The sequence below is a fragment of the Lampetra planeri genome, chromosome 52 (genome assembly GCF_965212315.1).
Source record: "Lampetra planeri chromosome 52, kcLamPlan1.2.h2, whole genome shotgun sequence".
Classification (NCBI taxonomy): domain Eukaryota; kingdom Metazoa; phylum Chordata; class Hyperoartia; order Petromyzontiformes; family Petromyzontidae; genus Lampetra; species Lampetra planeri.
In genome coordinates, this window is record NC_136158.1 from 1359352 (window position 1) to 1383507 (window position 24156).

The 24156-nt window shown below is 51.9% G+C and overlaps 1 protein-coding gene across 3 annotated transcripts; it reads left to right on the top strand.

The window, feature by feature from the left end:
- The first annotated feature begins 7749 nt into the window (after positions 1 to 7749).
- Positions 7750 to 22286, top strand: EDARADD (EDAR associated via death domain). 3 transcript variants are annotated; one of them, XM_078616877.1, is made up of 7 exons: positions 7750 to 8015; positions 12906 to 13000; positions 13795 to 13843; positions 15082 to 15140; positions 16575 to 16671; positions 18448 to 18623; positions 19613 to 22286. In XM_078616877.1, the coding sequence occupies exons 1-7, from the start codon at positions 7961 to 7963 to the stop codon at positions 19868 to 19870; spliced, it is 789 nt and encodes a 262-aa protein (XP_078473003.1). In that variant the 5' UTR covers positions 7750 to 7960; the 3' UTR covers positions 19871 to 22286. The 3 variants fall into 3 exon arrangements, with proteins under 3 accessions (XP_078473003.1, XP_078473002.1, XP_078473001.1); XM_078616876.1 differs by having other exon boundaries at positions 7784 to 8015; positions 13798 to 13843; positions 16572 to 16671; XM_078616875.1 differs by having other exon boundaries at positions 7787 to 8015; positions 16572 to 16671.
- The last annotated feature ends 1870 nt before the right edge of the window (positions 22287 to 24156 follow it).

Below are 24156 nucleotides of genomic sequence, written 5' to 3' on the forward strand. Positions count from 1 at the left end.
ATGGCATCATTTTTCGATTTAAAGCTTTCGTGACTGCAGGGATTCATCTTCTTGGTTCTTTCGGTAAAGTCACGTAGAAGGGAAATAATAAAATAATAAGAATAAAACATAATAAAATAATTCTCACGACGTTTCGGCCACAACGCAAGCAGCCGTCCTCAGGTGAAGAACAGGTCTGTCGGGAAGACAGCGTCTGAATGAAACGTCGTGAGAATAATTTGATTTTTTATTCTTTTTATTATTTCCCTTCTACGTGACTTTACCGAAAGAACCAAGAAGAGAAATGGCATCATGATGATGATCGTCCATTGGTCCTCCCACCATCCCACCCCCATCCATCCCCATTCCTCCAGTTGGCTTTTTGCACTCAATTTGGTGGCACGGTGGCTTTAAGATGATAAACGTGTCCCAAAGTAGGGCGCACACTCACACTCACAGCCAAGAGCCCAGTTGTATACTCCCCCCCCCCCCACACACCACCACCACAATCCCCACGTGTGCTTTGTAAGCAAGCCTTTAGCCCACAGGAGGTCACCTACAGTATTTAAAACCGTATCGTCTCGGGCCAATGTGGAACGCCACTCCCGTCAAACAAGGGGTGGTCGTTCTACACTCCACATTTCCATTTTATAATAATAATAAGTCTTGTTTATGGGAGTTTGGATGACGTTTTTTTTTGTTTGCCTCGTCTTTTGAGAGTACGTGATATATGTGTCGGTAGAGGCTCCATTCTAAAATAAAATGTAATTATATTTATTAGGCGTTAAGTTAATGCGCGCGCTTGTGCGTTAATATTAAGAAAAGACAATAAATCATTACTGGCAAATGATAATGGGGGAAAAAAAACATTTAAAGTACATGTTAAGTTATAATTGAAATCTACTGTATTGTGCTCATGATACATAACCATATATAATTTTGTTTTTTTAAGAACATGATCTAAAGCAATTGTCAGTTGATGTCACGTTTTTTAGTGTAAGCAACACTTCACGCGAACACAATGACCACACTGGCACGCACACGCACACTCATTCTCAAAGACAAAGATCCCCCGTATAGCCTCAACAGACTGTTGGGGCAAGTGCTGTTAGCGACTAGCACCTATACAGGCCGGTACACGAGGGGGTGGGTGGCCAGCACCACGCCCGACCGCCTTGGTCTTCCCAGTGGTGATGTTTTTACAGGTACTTATTTAAGGCTGACTCGACCTAGGAGAGGCCCACGACCGGTTCGGATAATCGTCACCGGTGTTGGCCGTGAGCGAGAATCGAACTCGCGTCGCTGGGTTCGTAGCGCTATATTCTTAGGTTTTTTCGGTAAAAGTCACGTAGGTAAAAAAAATGTAAATTAATAAAATTAAAATAAAAAGAAATTTTTATTTTACTTTTATTATTTTACATTTTTTACCTACGTGACTTTACCGAAAAAACCTAAGCATATAAAAAGACATTTTTTTTTTACTTTTATTAATTAAAATTTTTTTACCTACGTGACTTTACCGAAAAAACCTAAGAATATGAATCCTTGCAGTCACGAAAGCTTCAAATCTGCGTAGCGCTAACCGCTGCACTACCAAAACAAAGACCCCCCGTGTAGCCTCACCAGACTGTTGGGGCAAGTGCTGTTAGCGAGCAGCACACGAGAGAGAGGGGGGGGGCAGCACCACGCCCTCCAGCACACGACCACTGATCGGGCACACTCACACGCGCGCTCGTTACACACTCATCCACGTCCACTCATCAGCGGTGTCGAGAAACTGTGTATCTACATGGGAACTCGCCGTCTAATACCCGCAGTCGGCCCACATGCCGTCATTCACACACACACACACGCGTGATCTCGTACGTGACACATGAATCAGAAGAAGACCGAGGTTCCGTGTGTGGCCTTTGAACATAATTTTTGGGGAGGGGAGAGAAAGATTATGTTGGCGAGCACACACAACGATCCCCCGTATAGCCTTAGCAGGCTGTTGGGGCAAGTGGTGTTAGCGAGCACCTATGAAGGCTAGAACGGTACACGAGGGGGTGGGTGGTCAGCACCACGCCCGACCGCCTTTGTCCTCAATGGCAATGTTCACACCGCAACAGGTACTCATTTGAGGCTGAGTCGACCTAGGGGAGGCCCAGGGGCGGTTCAAATCGTCACTGGTATTGGCCGTGAGCGGGAATCGAACTCGGGTCTCTGGGTTCATAGCGCAGCGTAGCGCTAACCGCTACACTACCGCTCCCCACGCACACACAGCCACACACCACACACACAGTCACACACATTCACACACACACACAGTCACACACCACACACACAGTCACACACATTCACACACACACAGTCACACACAGTCACACACCACACACACAGTCACACACATTCACACACGCTCATTACGCCACTACTACAGCAGTTAGCCCGGGCATTTCGCGTCTCGCCTTGCACCAATCCCCTCCCCCCCCAAGCGAGAGACCGGTGCCCCTCCAAACCGACGATGACACACGCGCAAGTTGACCCCAACGTGACCCCCCCCCCCCAAATCCCTCGACTCCACCCACCCGTGCCCAGGGCTCGGCAAACGAAATTTACAAGAATTATTTTTTTTTTTCGAATTCAGAAAAACGCGCCTGGAAACTAGACGGGCGGGATCCTTCAACGAAGAATGGTCTGAGAAGCATTTTTCGCTGAGCCGAGTGCAGTTTGCCGACCCCTGCGCGTGGCGGCACGACAACTCGTCTCGTCTCGGGGTGTCCCGCATCAGTCCACGTCGCACTAGGCCGTGTCAACATTTCGTGGTGCCAAGTTCGAGAAAGCCACCAACTCCACCCTGTCTTGTTGGCGGTTCCCAGAGGCGACGCGTTGCAGCAAGATGCATTGAGCGGGCTTGCTCAATATGGGATTATACGGAGCAATAATTATAATCACCCACCCCCCACCCCCCACCACCACGTACTGGAAGATCGATAATCTCGGTCACACTTATGGAAATGAGGCTATTCTGGGGTCTCGAGCGATTCCCCTGGTTACAACAAAATGTAAGTTTTTTCGGTAAAAGTCACGTAGGTAAAAATAATAAAATTAATAAAAGTTAAATAAAAATAAAATAAAAATCACGACGTTTCGGAGGCAACACAAGCTTCCGTCTTCAGGTGGAACCGTCACAGCACGATAGCTGTATCAAGTGAGAGAAATTCCAAGAAACAGTATTTGTATATATACTGGTTGAGGGTGGGAGGGCGGAAGCTTGTGTTGCCTCCGAAACGTCGTGATTTTTATTTTATGAAATTTTTTTTACCGAAAAAAAACCTAAGAATATTAATCCTTGCAGTCACGAAAGCTTCAAATCTAGAACAAAATTTAACTTTAAAGCGCTTTTGTAGTGGCGGTCCAAAATTCGCGTGTTCGCTACGAGACCACCACCCCGCTGCGGTCTTGCGAAGCTCCTGTCGTTCATCGGTTCGAGCCCCCATCCTCGCAGCCTACGCCTCGTCATTTGGAGTTTGAAATGAATCTATGAGCCATCATCCGAAGACAGCGCGGACATGCGCGTTGCCAAGCTGCGGGGGAGCACGTGAGCTGTTCTTGGCAATGTTTTATCGGTCGGTGGAAAGCGCACGACGCTGAACACCGCCGGGGCTGTCTCGCGCCATTGGCGAGTGATGTCTGCAAATCGACCTTGGGCAAACACCTTTCAGCCCGCATTGACCACCGTGGTGAAGTATGGTCGAGCAGCTTCCGTAGCCTACGCTGGATACAAGCGGAGGATGGTTGTCGCGCAACTTACGAAACGAAACTAAAAATACCAAATTCGCTTCTTTTGAGCAAACGCCTGGGAAACACAATTTTCATTTGCAGACTCAAAACACGTGGACTGGGCAAGGCATTTGCGATATGGAGTGGCGCCTTCCCAACCTTAGTTTCGGCGGCGTGCTGGCTGTAACAGCTTGGCACATAACCCCAGGGGGTGAAAGGACGGCAGGTATGTTTCCGTTGTGGGGGGGGGGAGGAAATACAAACATGTTGCACTACCACCTAGCTTGTTCTTGTTTTGAGTTATTTTACTGGTAGGAACCACCTGGTTCCACCAGCCCACAGGGGATTATTGTGTCCGTCGTGTATCCAAAAATGGGAGGGGTGGGGCTGGGTGGAGAGGGGAGGGTGGGGAGGGGCTGGGTTGGGGGGTGGGAGGGGTGGGACTGGGTGGGGAGGGGCTGGTCACCCCGTGGTGCCCGCCCTCACAGTCGGGCATATTTGCGGAATACACCACGCCGCCGTTGACCCTGGCCATTGACCGCGCAACCCAACGTTCCTACCAGCTCCCTCTGGATATCGGTCGCGAAAGTCTACGTGTTAAACTAATAGAATATCGTAAAGTCCACTAGCCAGCGAAGAGATACGACAACTTGGGAACACATTCCTGCGGAGGGAGCTGGTAGGAACGTTGGGTTGCTCGGTCAATGGCCAGGGTCAACGGCGGCGTGGTGTATTCCGCAAATATGGCCGACTGTGAGGGTGGGCACAAGCCGGCGTGAGTAGGTTGAACGTTGAGTTTTATAAGGGCACCACGGGGTGACCAGCCCCTCCCCACCCAGCCCCACCCCTACCACCCCCCACCCAGCCCCACCCTCCCCACCCAGCCCCTCCCCACCCTCCCCTTTCCACCCAGCACCACCCCTCCCATTTTTGGATGCACGACGGACGGACGGACACAATAATCCCCTGTGGGCTGGAGGAACCAGGTGGTTCCTACCAGTAAAAGTGTTCTCACTCCAGCAGCTGCATTACTGAGAAGACGTGGGGTCGGTTTTAAGAAGGTGTACATACACGTCTCAACAATGTCGCGTTCGCATGCCAACAGCTGTTTTCAAATCTGCACTCGGTATTAGGACCACTCGGACCTGTTCAGGAGTGGGTCCCGAGGCTACGGGAGTTTCACTTTCCACCCGAAATTTATTCCTGCCAGTCGGCTTATTCAATCCAGCTTCAATACACTCGTTATTAAAAGCCTTTCTCACTTCCTTGATACGCCTACTTTTTCTACCCTTGCGTTTTCATGCTATTTTATTTGGCGGTGTTTTCTTATCACCAGCCTGCATGTTTCTTTTTGTAATTCATTTGTTTCCTTAAATGTATTGTTTTTAGCTCTTGTCAACATTTTGTGACCTCCGGATGAAAGGCGCTTTGCGGTGTCAATGATTATTTTTCGGAATTTGAAAGAGAATATCGACTTTTTATTTATCAATAATCGTTTACCGAATCGATTCCAGAAGTCATAGAATCCATCACCCAGCAAACTCCTCTTGGGTTCGTTCCCACGTCTCCTGCTTGTCGATACCACCAAGATGTTGACTCGCTCAAGAGAATGTTCCCATTAAGGCCGTAGCCATGGAGTCAAAATTGGGGGGGGGGGCAAATGTGTTAGGGGGTCTGGGGGTCCCCCCCCCAGAAATTTTTTTAAATTTGAAAACTAATTTCCTGCCATTTCCTGCCTAAAATATTAACAAATTCACTAACACGTGAGATGGACTTTTTATTTATTGTTTACAATAATGTCTAATAGTTTATTGTATTACATTGCTGTTTTTTTATTTTTTACCTTTTCTTGTTTCATTGCATGTAATGGCAGAGATTAGGGATTCATAAAGTACAACCATAATTACAATCATATGAACAGAAATCGATGCATTGTTATATGAAGACAGGTCCTGGCCAAGGTTTAGCAATTTTTTTTGTTTTGTTTTACATAGCATCGCAATTATTATTTAAAAATATATTTTTATAGCAATAAATTGGGGGGGATATTTTGAATATAAATTATAATTACGGTCTTGGTTCCATTATCTCCGGGACTTGCATTCGCCTGTGTGGTTTTGAGCTGATCTCAGAATAACGCACCACGACAAGGACGGTTTATGGTGATGAAAAATGTCTCCTTACGCTCAAGATGCGGACAATCGTTGTTGTGTTTTTACGTTGCTTTTATGTTTAAATGAGGGGGCCACCGACTACAGATATGGGTGCTCCCAAACCTCTCCCCAACCACCACCTTCCCCCCCCACCACCACCTTCCCCCCACCACCACCACCAAAACCTTCCCCCCACCATCTCACCACGGAGAGAGAGACACACAAACTCCAAATATACAGCAGCAGGTGTCAAGGTCGGGATCGAACCCACGATCTCCTGTATACCAGGCGAGGTAGTTAACATCTCGCCACGGAGAGACACGCAAACTCCAAATATACAGCAGCAGCAGGCGTCAGAGTCGGGATCGAACCCACGACCTCCTGCATACCAGGCGAGGTAGTTAACATCTCGCCAGGGAGAGAGAGAGACACGCAAACTCCATACATACAGCAGACGTCTGGGTCGGGATCGAACCCACCACCTTGTGTTTACCACACAGGAAGGCTGCCATTTAAAGCTTTACACACAACGGCGAGGGAATCGATCCGATATGGATTTCGCGTCCAAATTAAATCGATTCCTTCACGTGAGCGAGCCGGTTCATCGCGCGTCACAATCGATTCACCTTCGCGGTTCCAGAGCATCGTATCGAATGCGGCCAGCTGGTTACCGTATTGATGCTAAACGAGGGCGCATAAAAAAAATATATAAAACATGCTTCAAATCGCTTTAAAACTATTGTCATTGAGTGGGGGGGGGGGTGAGTGGGGGGGTTGGTGGCGGGGTGGTTGGTGGCGGGGTGTGATTGGGGGGTGAGTGGGGGTGAGTGGGGGGGGGTGAGTGGGGGGGGGGTGAGTGGGGGGGGGTGAGTGGGGGGGGGGTGAGTGGGGGGGGGGGTGAGTGGGAGGGGGGTGAGTGGGAGGGGGGTGAGTGGGGGGGGTGAGTGGGGGGGGTGAGTGGGGGGTGGGTGGGGGGGGGTGAGTGGGGGGTGAGTGGGGGGGGGTGAGTGGGGGGGTGAGTGGGAGGGGGTGAGTGGGGGGGGGGTGAGTGGGAGGGGGGTGAGTGGGGGGGGGGTGAGTGGGAGGGGGGTGAGTGGGGGGGTGAGTGGGGGGGGGTGGGTGGGGGGGGTGAGTGGGGGGGTGGGTGGGGGGGGTGAGTGGGGGGTGGGTGGGGGGGGTGAGTGGGGGGTGGGTGGGGGGGGGTGAGTGGGGGGGTGGGTGGGGGGGGTGAGTGGGGGGTGGGTGGGGGGGGTGAGTGGGGGGTGGGTGGGGGGGGGTGAGTGGGGGGTGAGTGGGGGGTGAGTGGGGGGTGAGTGGGGGGTGGGGTGGGGGGGGGGTGGGGGGGGGGGTGAGTGGGGGGTGGGTGGGGGGGGGTGAGTGGGGGGGTGAGTGGGAGGGGGTGAGTGGGGGGGGGGTGAGTGGGAGGGGGGTGAGTGGGGGGGGGTGAGTGGGGGGGGTGAGTGGGAGGGGGGTGAGTGGGGGGGTGAGTGGGGGGGGTGAGTGGGGGGTGGGTGGGGGGGGTGGGTGGGGGGGGTGAGTGGGGGGTGGGGGGGGGTGAGTGGGGGGTGGGGGGGGTGAGTGGGGGGTGGGGGGGGTGAGTGGGGGGTGGGGGGGGTGAGTGGGGGGTGGGGGGGGGTGGGGGGGGTGAGTGGGGGGTGAGTGGGGGGTGAGTGGGGGGGTGAGTGGGGGGTGAGTGGGGGGTGAGTGGGGGGGTGAGTGGGGGGTGAGTGGGGGGTGAGTGGGGGGTGAGTGGGGGGGTGAGTGGGGGGTGAGTGGGGGGTGAGTGGGGGGTGAGTGGGGGGGGCAGGACGTGACCGTGAGAGAGTCTGAAACCTGGTGAACGGAAGACGTCTGAGCACCGTGAGGAAGTAGACGCGACGAGAGGGAGAGAGAGAGGCAGGAGGAGAGGCAGGAGGAGAGGGGTGAGAGAGGCAGGGAGAGAGAGAGGCAGGGAGAGAGGCAGGAGGAGAAGCACCAGAAGTCGTCGTCGTCGATTCCAGTGAAGGCGGAGTCGCTCCAGGCGACGGAGGTTGGAGGCGCAGCGCGCCCACCCCGCGCCCGCCATGGAGCACGACCAGAGCGGAGCCACCAGCAGCAGCCTGGAGCACTGCGCAGCAGGTACACACACACACACACAGGTACACACACACAGGTACACACACACAGGCACACACACACACAGGTACACACACACAGGTACACACACACAGGCACACACACACACACAGGTACACACAAACAGGCACACACACACACAGGTACACACACACACAGGTACACACACACACAGGTACACACACACACAGGTACACACACACAGGTACACACACACAGGTACACACACAGGTACACACACACAGGTACACACACACAGGTACACACACACAGATACACACACAGGTCCACACACACACGTATACACACACAGGTACACACACACACAGGTACACACACACAGGTACACACACACAGGTACACACACAACAACAACAACAACCGCCATTCGCCACTAAGTGGCGGTGACGTCACCACGACGCTTGTGCCAGGCCATGTGCACCCTGAGGCCACGTGAAGTGTCGAACGCCCGCTGGCAGGAGGTCACGGGGCAGACCCAGGTGCCACGGGTCGACTGACCGAGATGACCGAGATGACTGGCTGATGCACCACCTGTGCCCCCTACTGTGCCAACTTGCTGTGCTTTAGCCACCCGGCGCTCCGCTCGTTGTTGTGAGCGTCGCTCCTCCGCCCTCCGTTGTTGTTGGAGGGCGACTGCCTCCAACTGCCCAGTAGCGTCCTTCACGAGCCTCCTCCACTGAGGCCGATCTTGACACCGCTGGTACCAGTCATCGGCAAGTCCACTCAGCTCCACGTCCTCCTGTGCCACATCACTCCATCTCTTCTCTAGCCCGTGCCGCGCCCGTTTAGCCCCCTCGATCCGGCCGAACAAAAGCTGTTTAGGCATGCGGTGGCTGGGCATGCGGGCTACATGACCCAGCCAACGCAGCCTTGCCTGCCGGAGGAGCTCACTGATGGGACTTTGCCCAGATCTTTCAAGGACTTGTGAGCTCCTCACACAATCCAGCCTGGTTAAACCCAGGATGGATCGTAGGCAGGCCAGCCTAAATGTTTCCAACCGGCGAAGATGCTCCACTAGGGGGGTCCACGTTTCGCAAGCGTAGAGAAGGGAGGGAATGACCGTGGCCGAGAAGACCTGAAGCTTCGTGCGGAGCGACAGACCAGGTAGCTTCCACACAGCGTTACGCAACCGATGAAAAGATATTGCCGCTCGACTGATTCGGAGTGAGACCTCTGCTGATAAACTGGAGCCGGTCATAAGCACACTGCCCAGGTATGGGAAACTCTCCACTCTCTCCACAACTGCCCCATCACCGATTGAGAGTTGTGGGGGTGGAGTGCCCGATGGTACAAAATACCCAGGCAGGTGCTTAGTTTTGGTGGGGCTGATGGTAAGGCCCCACCTCTTAGTGGCACGCTCCAGTCTCAGCAGCAGCGTCTCCAACTCCTCTTCTGAATGAGCAGCTATTACCAAATTATCGGCATACATAACGTGGTTGACCAATAGGGAGCCATCCCTTGATCGCACCCGGGCGTCGATCAGCCTCCCATTATATCTGTACCAAATGGTAATTCCCCCGGTACAGCTATTGAAGGCTTCACGAACTATGCAGTCGAAATAGATGTTAAATAATGTGGGAGCCAGAGGACATCCCTGTCGCACCCCAAGGTGTACAGGGAAAGGCTCCGACTCCCGGCCACGTAGTTTTACCCGGGCCCGCTCACCATCATGAACTGGACGGGCCCACGGGGTCGCATCTCGCAGTGCCCGTCGCGCCACGTAGCCAGGGAGAGAACGTTGTATAGGGACTCTTCTACTTGCGAACTTTCAGAGATACGAACAAACCTGGTCCGTACGTCCAGTTGCCTGTTCAGACCGAGAGTCGTAAGTTCAACCCACGCGCAATAGATGGTGGTGGTGGCATCTACATCTGCAGAACGTGAAGAACCAGTGGCATCTACATCTACACAACGTGAAGAACCAGTGGCATCTACATCTGCGGAACGTGAAGAACCAGTGGCATCTACATCTGCAGAACGTGAAGAACCAGTGGCATCTACATCTGTAGAACCTGAAGAACCAATGGCATTTACATCTGCGGAACGTGAAGAACCAGTGGCATCTACATCTGCGGAACGTGAAGAACCAGTGGCATCTACATCTGTAGAACGTGAAGAACCAGTGGCATCTACATCTGTAGAACCTGAAGAACCAATGGCATTTACATCTGTAGAATGTGAAAAACCAGTGGCATCTACAACTACGGAACGTGAAGAACCAGTGGCATCTACATCTGTAGAATGTGAAAAACCAGTGGCATCTACATCTGCAGAACGCAAAGAACCAGTGGCATCTACATCTACAGGAGATTATCCAACTGTTACAGCCATTCCCCGTGTTTAGTGTACACGCCATACAACGTGTTTGGAATCGACAGGAGTGAACTTGGACTTGCGAACAAATCGACTTACGAACACACCTCTGAAACATAACTCCTTCGTAAGTACGTGCGCTCTGCGGCCTCCGCTAATCGACTCGTGAATAAGAGGTTTACTCGGAATCCCGTGGGCGTGGATCACACCGCCCGCCGCCCTCTCTGGAAATGTGACTCGAGCCGGTCACGGAGAGAGGCGGAGGTGGAGACGCTGCGAGCCGATTGCGAGCGGCGGCGGAGATGATGAGTCACGGGGCCCCAAGGAGGTTGTGGGTTTTCAGGCTTAGCACTCGGGTCAAGCTCAGAGGTCGCAACCGGGTACCCGATACCCGTACCCTACCCGATACCCGGCTACCCGTACCCGGCCGGGTGCGGGTACCCGTTTGCGACCCTGGTGCGGCCGGGTACGGGTAGGCCGTGAGTCACAGGTGAGTAACCGTTTGTCACTCATTTCGGGTAGGGTACGGGTACTGGTAGCGTACGGGTCCCAATACCCGGCCGGGTACCCATACCCGGCCGGGTACGGATACGGGTAAGGAATCAAAAGCCGTTTGCGACCTCTGGTCAAGCTCCAGCGGGGAAGGATTGGGGGGAGAGGGGGGGAGTGGTTATAGGGTTTAGTGCTATGGGTTCCACGCTTTTTTTTGGGCTAAGTGAGGTTTAGGCATCGTGTTTTAGGGGTTGTAGGTTACGGATAAGACGAAGCTTCGTCGGGGAAATGGGTGAGGCGTTGAGGCTAGCTTTGTGGTCTCGGGTTAAGGTGAGGGGGGTACCATTATGGGTTCTTAGCTCGGACATCAGGTGAGGGTTATGGCAAGCCGTCGGACTGCGAGAAGGGCTGCGTGCAGAACGAGAGAGAGCGAGAGAGAGAGCGAGAGAGTGAGCGAGAGGTGGGGGTTTAATTTCGATTTAAAGCTTTCGTGACTGCAGGGATTCATCTTCTTGGTTCTTTCGGTAAAGTCACGTAGAAGGAAAATAATAAAATAATAAAAATAAAACATAATAAAATAATTCTCACGACGTTTCGGCCACAACGCAAGCAGCCGTCTTCAGGTGGAGAACAGGTCTGTCGAGAAGACTCTGCCTTCTCTGCCTTCTCGACAGACCTGTTCTCCACCTGAAGACGGCTGCTTGCGTTGTGGCCGAAACGTCGTGAGAATTATTTTATTATGTAAAAATTTTCATTATTTTATTATTTTCCTTCTACGTGACTTTACCGAAAGAACCAAGAAGGTGGGGGTTTACATAAAGCAAAGTTTAAAAAAAATTACGAAATGATGAACGAAGCAAAGTGCCGACTATAGCGAGCATCTTCTTGTTTCCACTGATCGTAAAAAAAGAATAAAAAAAATACAAAATTAAAGAGTGATGTAGGACTTTCCTTAATGCGCCAGGTCTAAGTGCTGTGGCTACTGGCTAGAGTAATGGGCTCAGAGTATGGGTAATAGCCTGCAGCAGTAAGTGGGCTATTATTAGGAAGCGACCGTGAGCTTTGCAATGTTAAATCTACATTGAAAACTCATTTCTTTAGAACTGCTTTTGCGTGTTTAGTTTATTGTCCTTCCCCCCCCCTCCTCCCCCCGGCACCTCCGATTCGCATGGTTGGCTACGTACCGTGTGAAAGAAGTTCAACTTCCACGCGCGCATTACATTCGGGCTGGCCATGGCTATGGTGGTGGTGGTGGAAGCAGCAGAAGCAGCAGTGGAAATCGTGTGTGGTCTCTGCTGCGGGTTTCTGGTTTCTTGGAAAAAAAGGCGGTTAGAGAACCAGGAAGAGGGAGAGAGAAAGACATGCGTGCCCACACTTGCACGTGTGTGTACACGTGTGTGTGTGTGTGCGCGCGTGTGTGTGTGCGTGTGTGTGTACACGTGTGTGTGTGTACACGTGTGTGTGTGTGCAGGTGTGTGTGTGCACGTGTGTGTGTGTGTGTGCGCGCGTGTGTGTGTGCGTGTGTGTGTACACGTGTGTGTGTGTACACGTGTGTGTGTGTGCAGGTGTGTGTGTGCTAACGCGGCACGTGTACGTACGCGATGCAAAGGCAGAGCGTCTCTTTCTCGAAATCTGTAATGGCCATGTCACACACGAAGCCAGCGCCACCGGTCTATGGGTCTCTGTGTGTAAGTCTTTGGGTCTCAGTGGCCACTTTGTCTATGATGACCTGTGTATGATGACCTGTGTATGATGCCCTGTGTATGATGACCTGTGTATGATGACCTGTGTACGATGACCTGTGTACGATGACCTCTCTGTGTATGATGACCTGTGTACGATGACCTGTGTACGATGACCTGTGTACGATGACCTCTCTGTGTATGATGATGACCTCTCTGTGTATGATGACCTGTGTATGATGACCTGTGTACGGTGACCTGTGTACGATGACCTGTGTACGATGACCTCTCTGTGTATGATGATGACCTCTCTGTGTATGATGACCTGTGTACGATGACCTGTGTACGATGACCACTCTGTGTACGATGACCTCTCTGCGTGCAGTGCCGGCCAAGGCCGCGGCTCCGGCCGGGAACGGCTGCTCGTCCCCACGTCGCCCGGTGGAGTCGGACTACCGGAGCGACGCGGCCGCCACTCTGGTGAGTCCGCGCGTCACGGCGCTCCGCTGCGCCGCGCCTGGCCGGCCGGGCGGTGCAGCGGTGACGACCGCTCTCGCCTCCCGGCAACGAGGGGCCCGGGTTCGATTCCCGACCTCGGGCGCCTTTCCCCGCGGAGTATTGTCCGCTCTCTCCCGGCCTGTGCCGATAGGGCGTATGGCCCCCGGGTTCGCTGGTTTCCTACCGTGGATCAGAGGTCGCAAACGGGTTTTGATTCCTTACCCGTACCCGGCCGCACCAGGGTCGCAAATGAGTGACAAACGGTTACTCACCAGTGACTCGCGGCCTACCCGTACCCGTACCCAGCCGCACCAGGGTCGCAAACGGCTACCTGTACCCGTACCCGGCCGATACCCGTACCCTACCTGATACCCGGCCGGGTATGGGTAGCCGGGTATCGGGTAGGGTACGGGTATCGGGTACCCGGTTGCGACCTCTGGTCTGTGTGTGTGGATTGTTGCTCGCTCTGGGGGAGCGGTGGTGTAGCGGTTAGCGCTACGCTGCGCTGTGTTACCCGGCGGTCCCCGAGTTAGATTCCCGCTCACGGTCAACATCGGTGACGATTATTTGAACCGGTCCTGGGCATCCCCTAAGGTCGACGCTGGTGCGGTGTGTAAACATCGCCACTGGGGAGACAAAGTCGGCCGGGTGTGGCACTGGCCACCCACCCCCTCGTGTGCCGTTCCGGCCTTCATAGATGCTACTCGCTAACAGCACTTGCCCCAATAGAATGTAAAGGCTACGCGAGGGATCTTTGTCTTTGTTTGTATGTGTAGCAGGTGGTGACCCCCGTGCAGGAGACGGACCCAGTGCAGGGAGAGCTGGGTACGGTGACTCCGCACGGCACCACACCGCACTGCACCACACTGCACCACACCACACCACACCGCATCACACTACACCACGCCACACTGCACCACACTGCACGACACTGCATCACACTGCACCACACTGCTCCACCCCGCATCACACTGCACCACACACCACCCCACACTGCACCACACCACCCTGCACCACAGCACCCACACTGCACCACACCCCACAACACTGCACCACACTGCACCACACACCACCCCACCCCACATTGCACCACACCACACTGCACCACACTGCACCACACCACCCCGCACCGCATCACACCGCACCCCACTGCACTGCACCAAACTGCACCACACCACCCCACACTGCATCACACTGCACCACACTACACTGCACTGCACCACACCACACCAGCCCAAACAACTCTGCACTACACCGCCCCACACCGCACCACACTGCACCACCCCACCCAACCCCACATCAAATGACTCCACACTGCACTACACCACCTGTACCACCCCACACCACCCCATACCACACCAAAGCGCACCACCCCACGCCACACCACACCGCACCATGTGGCTACAGAACCGTGGCGTGCGAGAATGTGTGCTCACTGATGTTAGTCTGTAGGGAGCAGTGGGGCAGTGGTTAGCACACTGCTCTCTGAAACCATCAACCTGATTTCCATTTCCGCACCTGGCCACCTTCAGTGATGAATACCTGAACCGGTCCTGGGCCTCCCCTAGCCTTAAATTAGTACCCGGCATGGTGTAAACTTCAGAATTGGGGAGACAAAGGCGGCCGGGCATGGTGCTGGCCACCCAGTTCCACGTGTGGCGAACTGACCTTCATAGGTGCTCGCTAACAGCACTTGCTCCTCCAGTCTGTTAAGGCTACACGGGGAACCTTTTGCTTTGGAGCGGCGGAGTGTTAACGCACTGCGCTACGAACCCGGCGACATCTGAACCGGTCATGGGCCTTACCTAGGTTGCCTCGGCCTTAAACGACTTCCTTAAGTGGTGTGTAAATCATCAGCACTGGGGGAACAAAGGTGGCTGGGCGTGGTGCTGGCAACACCAGCCCCTGGCGCATCGTACCTGCCTTAATAGGTGCTCGCTAACAACAGCACTTGCCAAGACGGTCTGCGAATGCTGTATGGGCATCTTTGTCTTGTGCATGTGTGCGCTCACAGCCGCGTGTGTGCATGCGTGTACCTGGGTGTGCCCCCCTGTGTGTCGCAGTGACTGCGAATGAGAAGCTGCAGAGTCCCGGCCTGACGAAGGAGGAGACGGCCCCGTTTGTGGGTCACGCACAAACGACCTCTGACCCCTCCTCGCCTCTCCAACATGAGCACCGCTTATTGACCTACCACGCGTCACTTACCGATGAACTCATTCAACCACACACCCACCCACCCACTCACCCACTCCCTCACCCTCCCACTCACCCACCCACTCCCTCACCCACTCCCTCATTCACCCACACACCCACCCACTCACCCACTCCCTCGCCCTCCCACTCACTCACCCACTCCCTCAGCCACCCACTCATCCACTCCCTCACCCTCCCACTCACTCATTCACCCACACGCCCACCCACTCACCCACTCACCCACTCCCTCACCCTCCCACTCACTCATTCACCCACACGCCCACCCACTCATCCACTCCCTCACCCTCCCACTCACTCATTCACCCACACACCCACCCACTCATCCACTCCCTCACCCTCCCACTCACTTATTAATTCACCCACCCACTCCCACACCCACCCCCTCACCCTCCCACTCACTCATTCACCCACAAACCCACCCACTCACCCACTCCCTCGCCCTCCCACTCACTCACCCACTCCCTCAGCCACCCACTCATCCACTCCCTCACCCTCCCACTCACTCATTCACCCACATGCCCACCCATTCACCCACTTCCTCGCCCTCCCACTCACTCACCCACTCCCTCAGCCACCCACTCATTCACTCCCTCACCCTCCCACCCACTCAATCTCCCACGTGTCACTCACTCGCAAAGCCACCGAGTCACTCGCTCACGCTCCCACTCACTCACAAAGCCAACATCCACCACTGTCACCGAGTGAGCACGAAGCCAGTAGCCTCGACCTTCGTGCCTACTCAATCTCTCGCAGCGTCCTCCCCACCCCCGGCCATGTGAATGTGTAATTTCCACCGTTGCCTAAGCAGCGTAACAACTGGGAGATAACCACCGCCCCAATTTCGATTTAAAGCTTTCGTGACTGCAGGGATTCATCTTCTTGGTTCTTTTGGTAAAGTCACGTAGAAGGGAAATAATAAAATAATATAAATAAAACATAATAAAATACAATTCTCACGACGTTTCGGCTACAACGCAAGCAGCCGTCCTCAGGTGAAGAACAGGTCTGTCGGAAAGACAGCGTCTGAATGACAGCGTCTGAATGACAGCGTCTGAATGACGCTGTTTTTCCGACAGACCTGTTCTTCACCTGAGGACGGCTGCTTGCGTTGTGGCCGAAACGTCGTGAGAATTGTATTTTATAATATTTTTTTATTTTATTTTATTATTTCCCTTCTACGTGACTTTCCCGAAAGAACCAAGAAGACACCGCCCCAATGCTGCTTGAGCAGCAGGACATCGCTTTGAGAATGCTGCGCGACGAACACTCCTGGCAGGGCACAGAACATCAGGCGTGCCACAAATTTTGCTAACTGGGGTCGTGTCTGCGATTCGCACAGAAGGAGACTGGGGCCAGCATCCCCATCGCGATCCCTGGCAAACCTCCGACGGAAACCCCCACTGGAAAGGCCGCTGGAAGTCCCAACGGCAGTAGCGGCGGTGAGTCTCGGGCGCAGGAGGCAAATGTGTAGAGGTGTTACGGAGGGCAAACAACCACACTGGGCGTGGTTATGCCCGTACGCCAAGAGGTGCTTACATCCACGTCCGCACCGTTGAGCCTGGGGGGCTAACACGGCGCTGTGATCCCCCACGGCTCCACCCCTCAGTGGGGGAGTTGCTATACAAGGCGGTGAGCCGGAGGGCTCGGGGTTCAGTGTTCAGCTTTAACCAGCGAAGCAAGAAGACCGGCTAGATAGGCCCTGGGACTCCCCTGGATCGCTGTCCTTCTCAGGACCGACCAGGGAAAGCCAGTAGCGTGGCCCCAAGAGCCCAGAGCCGATGCTCTTGTAAGAGCCGGTCTGGGGACTCAGGGTGCCGTAATCCCAGCTTAACCAGAGCTGGGTTAGCTAGCCTCCCCTAGCCCTGTAGTGGAGGACCTAGGAGTAGGCTAGCCATGACATAGATGGTGTGATCTCCCTGTTAGACGGGTGAAGGGGCCGATACCCCTTCGAGTGTTGTACATCTCGGCCTGTTATGTACATTGTGGTTAATAAATAAGTGTGCCTCCAACTACGTCGTCCAAGTCTCCTGGAACCTACTACAAATGGGTAACGAGTCGAGACTTGATTTAGAATCGATTCGTGAGTTACCTGTGCGCGTGTCCATAGCCCCGTGCTGGCCTCCAAAGGTGCCGCTCGCTCAGAGAACTTGGCCCGAAAGTCGGTTAACGCTGTAGGTTAACGCTGTAGGTTAACGCTGTAGGTTAATGCTGTAAGGGTAATAATTGTCTTGTGGTGGGAAGCGACAGTGCAGTGGTTAGCGGACTGCGCTACGAACCCAGCGACCCGAGTTCAATTCCCACTCACGACCATTAACAGTGGAGAATGTTTTCATCGATCCTGGGTCTCCCTTACGTCAACTTAGCCTTAAACAAGTACCACCTGCAATGTGTAAATTCCAGTACCTGGGGAGACGTAAGTTGGCAGGCGTGGTGCTCGTCAACCAACCCCCTCATGTGCCGTGCCGCCCTCCATACATCCTCGCTAAAGACACTTGCCCCAACAGTCTGTTAAGGCTATACGGGCAATATTTGTCTTTGTGTGTCTCCGTGGCGAAATGTTAACTACCTCGCCTGGTATACACGGGGTCCTGGGTTTGATCCCGACCCTGACGCCTGCTGTATATTTGGAGTTTGCGTGTTCTTCCTGTGCTCCAGTTTTTCCCTCCACGTTTAGAAACAATGCGTTGAGAGTATTAAACTGCTATACATTATCCACGTGATAAGCCACTTCGGTGAGCTATCATTTCTGATAACCAGGTCGCTTTTGAAAAAGAGTTACATAGCTCAGTGGGCCTTACCAGGTAAAATAAAAACAGTAGTTAATTTTCTTGGTTCTTTCGGTAAAGTCACGTAGAAGGGAAATAATAAAATAATAAAAATAAAACATAATAAAATAATTCTCAAGACGTTTCGGCCACAACGCAAGCAGCCGTCTTCAGGTAGAGAACAGGTCTGTAAAGGAGACAGTCTGAATATCTCCTCGACAGACCTGTTCTCTACCTGAAGACGGCTGCTTGCGTTGTGGCCGAAACGTCGTGAGAATTATTTTATTATGTTTTATTTTTATTATTTTATTATTTCCCTTCTACGTGACTTTACCGAAAGAACCAAGAAGATGAATCCCTGCAGTCACGAAAGCTTTAAATCGAAATTTAACAGTAGTTAAGTTTAGTCAAGTGTGCCCCGTACATGTGTGTGTGTGTGTGTGTATGCAGGTCAGCCATGTCCCAACCTGCCCCTCCCCCCCGCCGTTGACCCCCTGACCTCTGCCCCCGTCTCGCTGTGCTCGAGCACCGAGCGCCCCCAGCCCACGGTGCTGGACTTCATGGACGACGCCGAGGCCTTCTACAGACTGAAGGCCAAGTTGGACCCCAGCCACAGCATCATCAAGGTGCGACGCAGTGCCACGGCGACCAATCGACTCGCGTCGTCCTTACCCCCTCCCGCCCCCGCACCTCCGATACGCACGGTTGGCTACGTATGGTGCGAAAGAAGTTCAACATACATACATAGACTAGCATCAGACCGATAGACTCGCACAGAACCTAGAGACTTACGTACACCCATAGACTAACATAGGACCCCATTGGAACCTCATTTGCCAGTAAAAAATATGATAATTGGTTTTTTACCCTTCTATCTGGCAACAAAACTGACACCTATTTTTTTACTGGCAAATGAGGTTCCAATGGTGTAAATGCTTACCCCGAGCTCTCATACTCTGATGGTGCATTGTCTTTGAGTTGTGCGCCTTTTGGCGTCATCTGGTCCAACCCATGTGAGACTAGGCTCTAAGGAAAGCTGTCTCGGGTGTGGACCAATCAACTTCAAGGACAGTGCACATTATCAGAGTTATGTTTTTTGTTTGCATTATGACTGCAGGTATTGTGGTCTATGTAAACATGACTCCTTGTAAAAAAAAGGTGTCAGTTTTGTTGCCAGATAGAAGGGTAAAAAACCAATTAACATAGGACCCGTAGACTATTATAGGATCTGCGAACTCTGGCATAGGACCCATAGACTAATGTAGACCCAGCGATGTTGCTATCGAGGTTGGCCACTGTTCAGTGCACAGTAGATAAGATCAGTCGAAAAAATCGGCACGTTTGCTTTTGCAATGCCACACGAGAGGAGAGATGGCCATCGTGTTACCCACCGACACGGCCACTGTGAAACCTATTCTTAGGTTTTTTCGGTAAAGTCACGTAGGTAAAAAAGAAAAATTAATAAAAGTAAAAAAAATTCTATTTAATTTTTATTTTACTTTTATTAATTTTAATTTTTTACCTACCTGACTTTACCGAAAAAAACAACCTAAGAATATGAATCCTTGCAGTCACGAACGCTTCAAATCACTGTGAAACCCGCTGCCGCCCGCAGAACTGGCGCCACGTGGGCTCACGCTGGGGCCTAAGCTACGACGAGCTGAGCCTGCTGGAGGAGCGGGGGAGGGGCGGCCGCAGCCCCACCGAGGAGGTGCTCCTGCGCAACGGGCACCGCCCGCTGGCGCAGCTGGTGCAGCAGTGCCGAGACCTCAACCGGATCGACGCCGTCTTGCTGCTGCAGGACTGGGTGGCGCAAACGTGGCGCCGGGGGCCACGGCAGCAGCAGGAGGAGCTCGGTCACTCGTGGCGCTAGCGGCGCCGGCGGCGAGGGCCGCGGGAGAAGCGCCCGGGCGCGGGAGATGTCGGGACGTTGTGCCGAACGACGCGTCGGCGGCGGCGGCGCCATCGCCACCGTGAAGCTTTGAGATATGGGTAGAATGGAAATGACGTGTGAATTAGAACGGGGACAATTAGTCGTTGAGGCCCGATCGATCGACGGATAATTGCGATCGACTACTTCTTACTCTTGCGACGGCGTGTGTCGCGAGAGAATTGATTGTTTTGATGCTTGTAAGTGGAATGCGGATGATGCGCTACAGATACGTTGAGGCGAAGAGAACAAACGAAACCGTACAAACACGAACTTGAGCCATAAAAATAAAAAAAATACAAAGGGCACGGTGAAAATTATACAGGAAAAAAAATTGAGCCTTAAATCGAATCGCGATACTGAACGGTGACGATTTATAGAATTTTGTTTGGTTAATGGAGCTCATGGGATCGCATGCGGTTAAGGGCGATTGGTTTGTGGTTGTACAGATGATGTGAGGACAAATCCTACGCTTTTTGGCACATTGATCAAACGTTTACACAAGTGCCCACGTGCAAATGTTTTAAGCAGACCGGCTGTGCTGGGTTCACGTTACGGTTATGTGGATGGACGCAGCGGTAGTTACGGGAAGACGCAGCCCAAACAAGTTAAGAAAAAAAAGCATACGCATGGATTCTTCAACGTTTCCAACGGGCGTTCGTCCTCGGAAGTATTTAATCAGCGGCGTGGAAACCGGGGATATATTTGGGGCATATTTGCAAATACTGTGATCCTTTTGTCTCTTGTGTTTTGTCTCCCAAGTTTCAGGCAGCACTTTGACTAACCTGGCTAGTTTTCTAGATATACTAATAGGGGTTTTCCCCTTTTTTCTGGCAACAAAACTGACACCTTTTGCAAGGAATCATGCTTACATTAACCACAATACTTGCAGTCAAATGCAAACAAAAAACAATACTCTGATAATTTATGCATTGTCCTTGAAAACTGATTGGTCCCCACCAGAGACAGCTTTCTTTAGAGCCTAGTATCATATGGTGTTCGACCAGATGACGCCAAAAGGCGCAAAGGAGGTCCCATGATGTAGTTTTCTAGAGTTCTAGAGGGCAAGTCCCTGATAATGGTAACACAACCTTAGGCCCATGCCTTCAAGTGATACAACCTGCAGCAACACGTGGCCTCCTCTCACTTCAAAACAGGTCCCCAAACAAGCATTGTTTCTTCACGACGAGCATCTTGGCCGCACTAATCGGAGGGGAATGTGTTTGACCTGGCGGGCACTAATTTAAGCACGTGCCCAGTCACTCCTGTCACTGCGAGGGCCTCGCAGAACCTTGTATAAATAGGACCCAGCATCTCGGTAGCACTAATGGGGTCCCGGAGGGCAATTTTTTCAACCTGGCGACAATAAATGCGTTTCTGATTTCGGCATGCTCGGTCGAATTCTGTCACTGCTTCTTCTTGCCCGGTCAAACACGCGCGTTTTATTTTGAAGTTTGTTATTTGGGTAGCGATAAGGGGTGTGAATGTAGTGAGGTGGCTTGCTACATGTGTGTGAGCGTCCTGTTGGGCCCTTTGTAAGGAAAAGAGGTTCCCCACTCTGGTTCTGCTCGAGTTGTTGTTCAGGATCTTTTTCTGCGTGTAATTATTCCTAGTATAATAATAGGGGTTTGCCCCCTTTTTTATGGAAACAAAACTGAAACCTTTTTACAAGGAATCATGTGTGCATTAACCACAATACTTGTGGTCAAAATGCAAAAAAGCCACACTGATAATATATGCATTGTCCTTGAAACTGATTGGTCCACACCAAAGACAGCTTTCTTTTGAGCCTCGTCTCAATTGGTGCTAGACCAGAGGACGCCAAAAGGCGTACAGCTCAAAGACAATGCACTATCAAAGTAATGAGGGCTCGGGGTGAGCATCTACATTATTAGACCTCCTTTGCCAGTACCAAAATAGAATAATAGGGTTTTTTCCCATTTTTTCTGGCAACAAAACTGAAACCTTTTTACAAGGAATCATGTCTGCATTAACCACAATACTTGTGGTCAAAATGCAAACAAAATTTACACTCTAATAAGAAATGCATTGTCCTTGAAACTGATTGGTCCACACCAGAGACGGCTTTCTTTTGAGCCTCGTCTCAATTGGTGGACCAGATGACGTAGGGTGGGTTTTAATGTGGACTGTGTAAAAGGTGTGTTTTGATGTATCTATGTTTAACACAGAGTTAACTAAGCTTGGAAAACAAAAAAACCCTACTTGGTATGCTGGCTCATACTGATGGAAAGTACAGACTTTGCACTCCGTGGTAAATGTTACGTAGATAAGAGTTTTGTTTTGGATGTTTTTTAATACGTAAATGGTGGAGCTTTATATATAAAATGTTCTGAAGTGACCTCTGCTGTATGTGTTTGTGTTATGGGATTAGACTTGCATCGCGTTTATATTCTATTGCATTATAGTGAACTTCTTTCGCACTGTACGTAACCAACCATGCTAATCGGAAGTGCATTGTTGAGTCTATGGGCAATGCTGAATCTATGGTCAGTGTTGAGTCTATGGGTAGTGCTGAATCTATGGTCAGTGTTGAGTCTATGGGTAGTGTTGAGTATATGGGTAGTGCTGAGTCAATGGGCAGTGCTGAGTCTATGGGCAGTGTTGAGTCTATGGGCAGTGTTGAGTCTATGGGCAGTGTTGAGTCTATGGGCAGTGTTGAGTCTATGGGTCGTGTTGATTCTATGGGCAGTGTTGAGTCTATGGGCAGTGTTGAGTCTATGGGCAGTGTTGAGTCTATGGGCAGTGATGGTGATGAGTCTATGGGCAGTGTTGAGTCTATGGGCAGTGATGGTGATGAGTCTATGGGCAGTGTTGAGTCTATGGGTCGTGTTGATTCTATGGGCAGTGTTGAGTCTATGGGTCGTGTTGATTCTATGGGCAGTGTTGAGTCTATGGACAGTGTTGAGTCTTTGGGTAGTGTTGAGTCTATGGGCAGTGTTGAGTCTTTGGGTAGTGTTGAGTCTTTGGGTAGTGTTGAGTCTATGGGCAGTGTTGAGTCTTTGGGTAGTGTTGAGTCTATGGGCAGTGTTGAGTCTATGGACAGTGTTGAGTCTTTGGGTAGTGTTGAGTCTATGGGCAGTGATGGTGATGAGTCTATGGGCAGTGTTGAGTCTTTGGGTAGTGTTGAGTCTATGGGCAGTGTTGAGTCTATGGACAGTGTTGAGTCTATGGGCAGTGTTGAGTCTATGGGCAGTGTTGAGTCTATGGACAGTGTTGAGTCTATGGGCAGTGTTGAGTCTATGGGCAGTGTTGAGTCTATGGACAGTGTTGAGTCTATGGACAGTGTTGAGTCTATGGACAGTGTTGAGTCTATGGACAGTGTTGAGTCTATGGGCAGTGTTGAGTCTATGGACAGTGTTGAGTGTATGGGCAGTGTTGAGTCTATGGGCAGTGATGGTGATGAGTCTATGGGCAGTGTTGAGTCTATGGGTCGTGTTGATTCTATGGGCAGTGTTGAGTCTATGGGTCGTGTTGATTCTATGGGCAGTGTTGAGTCTATGGACAGTGTTGAGTCTTTGGGTAGTGTTGAGTCTATGGGCAGTGTTGAGTCTTTGGGTAGTGTTGAGTCTTTGGGTAGTGTTGAGTCTATGGGCAGTGTTGAGTCTTTGGGTAGTGTTGAGTCTATGGGCAGTGTTGAGTCTATGGACAGTGTTGAGTCTTTGGGTAGTGTTGAGTCTATGGGCAGTGATGGTGATGAGTCTATGGGCAGTGTTGAGTCTTTGGGTAGTGTTGAGTCTATGGGCAGTGTTGAGTCTATGGACAGTGTTGAGTCTATGGGCAGTGTTGAGTCTATGGGCAGTGTTGAGTCTATGGACAGTGTTGAGTCTATGGGCAGTGTTGAGTCTATGGGCAGTGTTGAGTCTATGGACAGTGTTGAGTCTATGGACAGTGTTGAGTCTATGGACAGTGTTGAGTCTATGGACAGTGTTGAGTCTATGGGCAGTGTTGAGTCTATGGACAGTGTTGAGTGTATGGGCAGTGTTGAGTCTATGGGCAGTGTGAATACAGATTCTGACTTCTGATCTGCGCATCTCAACAGTTTAAAGTCAATGGGCAGGTGACGTGCGCAGGGGTAAAGTGTGGCCACACCGGGGTTATGAGAGTTGGAGAGTGCACGAAATGCAAACAGTGGGGCCTGATAAGAATTAAATTTGAACTCTCCACATCGATATAAATAAAGGCCTTCATCTGTACGTCTCAATAACCTC